The sequence below is a fragment of the Clinocottus analis genome, unplaced genomic scaffold (assembly GCF_023055335.1).
Source record: "Clinocottus analis isolate CAN_PGR_092001 unplaced genomic scaffold, fCliAna1.0.p SCAF_11, whole genome shotgun sequence".
In the NCBI taxonomy this organism is placed as follows: Eukaryota; Metazoa; Chordata; class Actinopteri; order Perciformes; family Cottidae; genus Clinocottus; species Clinocottus analis.
Genome location: NW_027175832.1, coordinates 6,535,452 through 6,541,759, shown reverse-complemented (window position 1 = coordinate 6,541,759; position 6,308 = coordinate 6,535,452). Strand labels below are relative to the sequence as shown.

Here is a 6,308-nt window from a genome sequence, read left to right as displayed (position 1 = left end):
CGATTTGATTCCACCGCGGTCTGTTTTGGAAGGAATCACGTTTTCTGCGCAAGAAATAGATTTTAATGTGCCTGTGCAGGCTTTGAATGTTCTCCAGGCTGCAGCGCCACAAGTCCCAGGTTTGTGCGACTGTGAGGCGAAGGGCTCAGACTGCCGAGCTCTGCTCAAATTAGATGCAAAGCCAAGAGAGATCTGTCCATCTCCTCCCCCCACCCCGAACATGTCAACTATATGCCTCCCTCATCTGTTTCACTCTATCTGAATAACTGAGTATTGTTGGTGTATACAGCCATGTTTTCCTCAAAATGGTGAAATAAAAGTGGCAACTGCATTTGTTTTAATCTGCTGTGTTTTTTCCTTCCAATAACTTGTACTTAGACTCATTGATTGAGATATTGAGCAAGTGTTCAACACTTTGTCGAAGTTCTGAGTGATGATTCAAATAAGGGGTTTAGTGACTGGTTGTGACCAGTATGCAAGGCACTAGTTATTTGATGGCGTCATATTGCAATAACCTACAAATGATTTATCAAGCATGTGACATATACACATATATGTTTATATTCATTGGTTCAATCTTTACTTTCAAAAACACTTTAAATATCTGGGCTTGTGATCAACCTGAGCTAAAGGAGCCAACACAGATTTCATATCTTCAGGCACTGAAATATCCTGATGGACGACACGTGATCATTTAAATCTTCAAGCTTAAACAGGAATTAAAAAAAAAATATATATATATATATATATATATATATATATATATATATATATATATATATATATATATATACATACATACATACATACATACATACATACATACATACATACATACATACATACAGATGGGAGGTGGTTGGATTTGTAAATTGCACACGATCTATTATTCATTAAAGCACTTAAAGAAGCGCCCTCGGGGTAATTAAGACAGGATTTTTTTTATTTTTTTTTTACAGCCAAAGGTAATTATGTTGCACGCACGCAGGCGTTTGAAGCTCCGCCCTGTGAACGTGCGTGTGTGCCAAAGATAAACAAAAGGGGTGAGCACGCACTCTGTTCTGTTGCTGGGTGCGATGGGGTCAGCGCAAGGAGGGAGGACATAATCATAATGATCTTTCTAATAGGTCGAATCTCTATTCTATTCTAACTAATGGGATGAAATGAAGAGCGACGGTACATGTGCTGACAAATGAGAGGCTGCAAGTGCAAAACAGAATATCCTGTAATGATTTGTCAGGGATATCAGCATGAGCTGTTTGAACAATGGCATCACAAATATGAGTGTGTACAATCTGTAGGTATTTAGGCAATACAAATGTTGATTAAAATGTTTCAGCTTGAATAAAAAAGTACCATTTTTACATCTCACAATTTTGCAATAATTGTCTGTTTTATTTTGGATATGGACTTTTAGACCTCATCACGGAAATAAACAACCAACGGGTTTGCTTTTGTGAGTGCTAAACCTTTATACATAGAGCCATGTTTCTTTCACAAACTTTTTAGCATCATGTAAAAAAAAAATTAGATTAATGAATACTCAAGATTTTAAACTGTTTTTTCCCCCAGCGCTTTATAAATGGAATCAGTGGTCAGAGTTGCCTCTTCGGGCACTAAATAAAGAGAAGACATGATGAGGTTATCATTTTTAATCGGATTTTTCATCTTTATTGGCCAATAAACACAAAAAGATGTTTGCCTTGTTTTATGTACATATACAAAAGATAGAAAGATAGACACACAACTCAAACAAACGTTTTCTGTAAATAGTTTAAAAAAAAATAAAAAAAATACATAATAGTGCAAGGATGCAGATTGCAATGGAATGAAACACTATTTTAATATAATATGTATTTTTATATGCCCAAAGTAGGTGTTTATGTTGTGTAAGTGATCTGTGTAAATAAGCTAAGACAGAAAAGTCTTTATCCAAAGAGAAACTGTCATTTTCAGTACAAAGTATAACATCGCAAGCATAAACAACAATTAAAAAAAGATTATCAATAATGCGCAAACCATTGTACATAATGCTAAAAAATGTGAGCAGGTCAAATGCTAAGGATCATACTTGATAAGTGGCAAATAGTGCTGCATTTACAATATCACATCTTGGTAAATGTATTTGGTTAACTCCAAATTATTATGTCCGTTATATTACACCTAATGTCCCATTTTGGCACATTATCAGAAATCAGTAACAGGTTTTTGTCAAGTTTCCACACACAAGGAATTTGGTGCATTACGACAAGCATAGATTGCTGCATGTTGGAATATAGCAGCAGAAAGGTTACATGTAGGGCAGCCTATATGCGGCCTCTCCACTAGAAGGGCACTATAGAGGGCACTTCCTCATGTTCCCCCTTCTGCATCGGCACCATAGAGAGCGCTCCATCCCATTTGATCTACGATCGGGGCATCCAAGAGGGCACCTTTGCGTCGTTTCTTTCCAATATCCCTCTCCATTGAGTCCGGAAACAAAAAAAGAATATATTTTGGTTTCAGGATTTTAACCCACGTAACATTATAGTGGATTTCAGTTTCCCGAAATATGTTTATTTTATAGTGCCACTAACAAACGCTGCGTCAAGTTTGTCCAAAAAAGAATCGAGGAACGAGAAACGCGAGTCCTCCTCCCGGAAATAGACGATCTTCGAGGAGTACTCGCTCCAATGCTGTAGGTGGCGGCAAAACGACGCGGCGCTTCCTGTGGAGCCCAATAGTCACAACAAGAGGAGGAAGAGGAAAAACGACAGCTCTGGATCGTCGTCGACTGCCTTGCGTGACAACACAAGGATCGCGTTCGGGGCTTCGGGTATTAACATTTCTTACTTTGTCTTCGGTCTCTTCGGACGAAGCAGGAGCGCACGCGGCGCGTTTAATTCCGCCATTCTCCCGCCGGTCCGCCGCCGCGCGCTCCGCTTGTTTGTGAACTGCTTTCAAGACACCAGAAACATGCCAATGGAGGCTTGCTGACCAAAATGGCTGGGCGCAGTGAAATGTGAAATATTCTTGCTACGGTTATCCTTGCTGCACGCGACGCCACTGTCACGCGAGCTCAGCGGCTAAAACGCATGGCTTAAGTTAAGAAAAGTCCCATCTGTTTGTTTCTGTTTGCATTTATATAATTTTACAAGCGTTACTGCGGCTTTTACTGCTGTTGGGCCTTTTCGCGTGTGTGTCTTTTATCCTTCTTTCTTTTCATAATAATTTCTGCATGATTGATTTAGCTGCTTTTTGTTCACTCTGCTGCGTTTCTAACGGTCATGTTTTAACAAAAGCGACACAGCGTTAGTTTGCAAGCTATTGCTGTAATTATGTGTGAGTGTTGGCAACCTATATGTATTATTATAAGAAGCATGCAAGTGGAGCTCCACCCTTCATCTGTACAGGTTATGTTCATGCCCGACTAATTGTGCAAAGTATTTGACTGTTTACTGTTTTTTTCCTCTGCAGGGTTGCTCCAATTTGACCAGCAACATGTCTGATTTACTGAGATATATCGACTATGACCACAAAGCCACCTTTCTGAAGATGCTCAACCAGCAGAGGATGGAAGGTGAGCACTGTGATGTGGTGGTGGTGGTGGAAAACATAGAGTTCAGGGCTCACCGCTGTGTCTTGGCAGCCTGCAGCAACTACTTCAAAAAGCTCTTCAAGAAGCAGAGCGACGAGGACAACTCCATCGTGGAGTTGGACTTCATCCGCTCCGACATCTTTGAGGAGGTGCTCAATTACATGTACACAGCTAGGCTCGCCGTGAGGAAGAAGGACATCAATATGATGATGTCATCCGGACAGATTCTGGGGATCAACTTCCTGGATAACCTGTGCACCCAGAAACGGGAGCTGACCAACATGAAAACCCGGGAGAACCAGGCTCCCGGGGACCACGGGATGCGAGCGCAGGACGCCATCTTGAAGGAGCTGGCCATGGAGGAGGTGAGGAAGAACAGCTTCTACGATCAGGGGATGGAGGGCATGGGGGCCGGGGGCTCTCACGTGTCCCAGCCGCACAACTACAACACCAACATGAGCAAAGATCCCCACAGCCACGGCTGGGGTTCGTCTTCATCCAGCGACATGAAGCTGGAGTACCTGCTGTACGGCCACCGCGACCACGGCTCCTGTCAAGGCGCCGGGGCGAAGCCCTTGGATCACAACGCCAAAAAGGAGCGGCTGCTCACCGCCAACCGCCCCTACGCCTGTGAGCACTGCCCCAAAGCCTTCACCACCGCCGCCCACCTCAAGGAGCACCTAAAGATCCACTCCGGCTTCAAGCCCCACCGCTGCGTGGTGTGCGGCAAGGCCTTCATCCGGGGCCCCGACCTGAAGCGGCACGAGAGGGTCCACAGCAACGAGCGGCCCTTCGCGTGTCAAATGTGCGAAAAGGCCTTCAAGCACAAGTCTCACCTGAAGGACCACGAACGGCAGCACCGGGGCGAGCGGCCGTTCAACTGCGGGTCCTGCGAAAAGGCCTTCATCAAAGCGTCGGATCTGAAGCGCCACTGGAACACCATGCACAGCGGCAACCCCCGCAGACAGATGTCCCTGTCTCCCGCCGCCTCCCAGCACGGACAGGCAGAGGCCACCGACCAGAGAGACTGGAAAATGGAGACCGGGCCACATTCGCATAACTCGGGGGACTGTTGAGTCGGCAGACGCACCAAAACACACTCAAACTGACACATAGACATGCATACATCCACAGCAGTCGCTTAACAACATGTGTACACACACTGACACAACCACAACCCTGTGACCGGCTGGCGGCCTGGCATCACACGGACGACGATCGGAGTGAGTAACGAGAGACCATAGCATGTTCATGAGACTGTGGGGCTGTATTATTATTATTATTCAAAAGAGTTATGTCAAAACAATGTTTTCTTTCCACCTGTAAAATCATGTAAATGTTTAGTTCACGCTACTATACGTATATTTTTCACAAAGCATTGTTGCTATGTAGACTGGGGGTTCTCATAACATTAATTCTCTTTTACGTTTTATGGGATATGTAACATTTAAATGTTTGTTTAACCTTTACTGGATTTTATTGAGATAAAAGCGAGAAACCGAGTAATGGGAGGGGAAGAGGGAGGGAGGGGGAGAAAAGAGATTTTTCTGCATAACATTTGTTGCATTGAGTATATTCATGTGGATGTTTTTAATGGATGTGTTTAGTTGTATTGATTGATATTACACTGTAAGAGTAAGAGTCACCATTTTGCATTTGATGCAGATGATACCAAAGTCTTGGGCATTTGACGGATTGTTTCTGAAGGCTGTCCGGCCCAAGCAACCGGCCAACTAGATTTACTGTTATACAGTATAACTGTCATCCAGCTATCAATGGTTAATGATAGATGTCTGTATATACTGTAGCTTAGTTTGTTGCACAATTAAAGTACACAATACTGAAATATGCACATATAACATTGTCCTACTCCTACACTTTGACAATAAACACCATTTGCTGTGTTTTATTGTCTTTGAAAAGTTTGGTTTTTGTGGATTGAAGCTCAACAAGCATTCATTTTACCTTCCAGAGTTGTTTTTTTTTCTCTTTGGGCCAAACCCCAGAACACCTGAAAACTGTATCTGATTTGAAAGAATACTCAAAAAAAAAAAAAAGTAAGCGTGTCTTGAGGAGATCCCAGGTGTTCATCCGTCTCCTGCAGTTGCCGCATTGATTAAATTGGTCAAAGCTTGAGGTCTTTTGGTTGTGGTGGAAAGGTTTGTGGACTTAAATTTCCTTTTTTTTTTTATTTTAAGCACAAAAGCATCGAGCAGTGGCAAGTGTTCATTTGGGTAAGACTGTCAATGCAAAACATGAAGTATAAATATGTCATAACTAAAAGGTTCATCATGGTTTGTTAACGGTCAAAAGACAGCGACAGGTGTGTGCAGCAGCAAACTGATTAACTCTCACTGTCAAACATGAACAAATGCTTGTAAAGTGTAACAGTCGTGCTGTTTGCTACGAGAACATCACAACAAAGATGTACGAGGGACAACAATATCATACCCAGGGCTGCTGTTAACGATTATTCCCATCAGTGATTTGATTGCAGAATACTTAATTGATTCATGGTTGGGTCCTTACATGGTCCATCTCAGTTTGGTGGTCTGACTGTGAATACTCAGCGTACAGTCATATCACACTAAAAAAGCAGCATATCTTCTAGTTTGAGGAACCAGCACAACGGTTTTGTCCGATAAAACTCTGGTATATATTATATATATATACATCTATATATAAATGCAATCGTAAATACCTTTTCTGCCGATGGACTAATCGTTGCAGC

General features: G+C 42.6%; 1 protein-coding gene across 1 annotated transcript; it reads left to right on the top strand.

Annotated features, from left to right (window-relative positions):
- Positions 1-2,687: 2,687 nt before the first annotated feature.
- LOC137801961 (zinc finger and BTB domain-containing protein 14-like) lies at positions 2,688-5,705 on the top strand. The gene is made up of 2 exons (XM_068599440.1): positions 2,688-2,815; positions 3,457-5,705. The coding sequence occupies exon 2, from the start codon at positions 3,481-3,483 to the stop codon at positions 4,651-4,653; it is 1,173 nt and encodes a 390-aa protein (XP_068455541.1). The 5' UTR covers positions 2,688-2,815; positions 3,457-3,480; the 3' UTR covers positions 4,654-5,705.
- Positions 5,706-6,308: the final 603 nt, after the last annotated feature.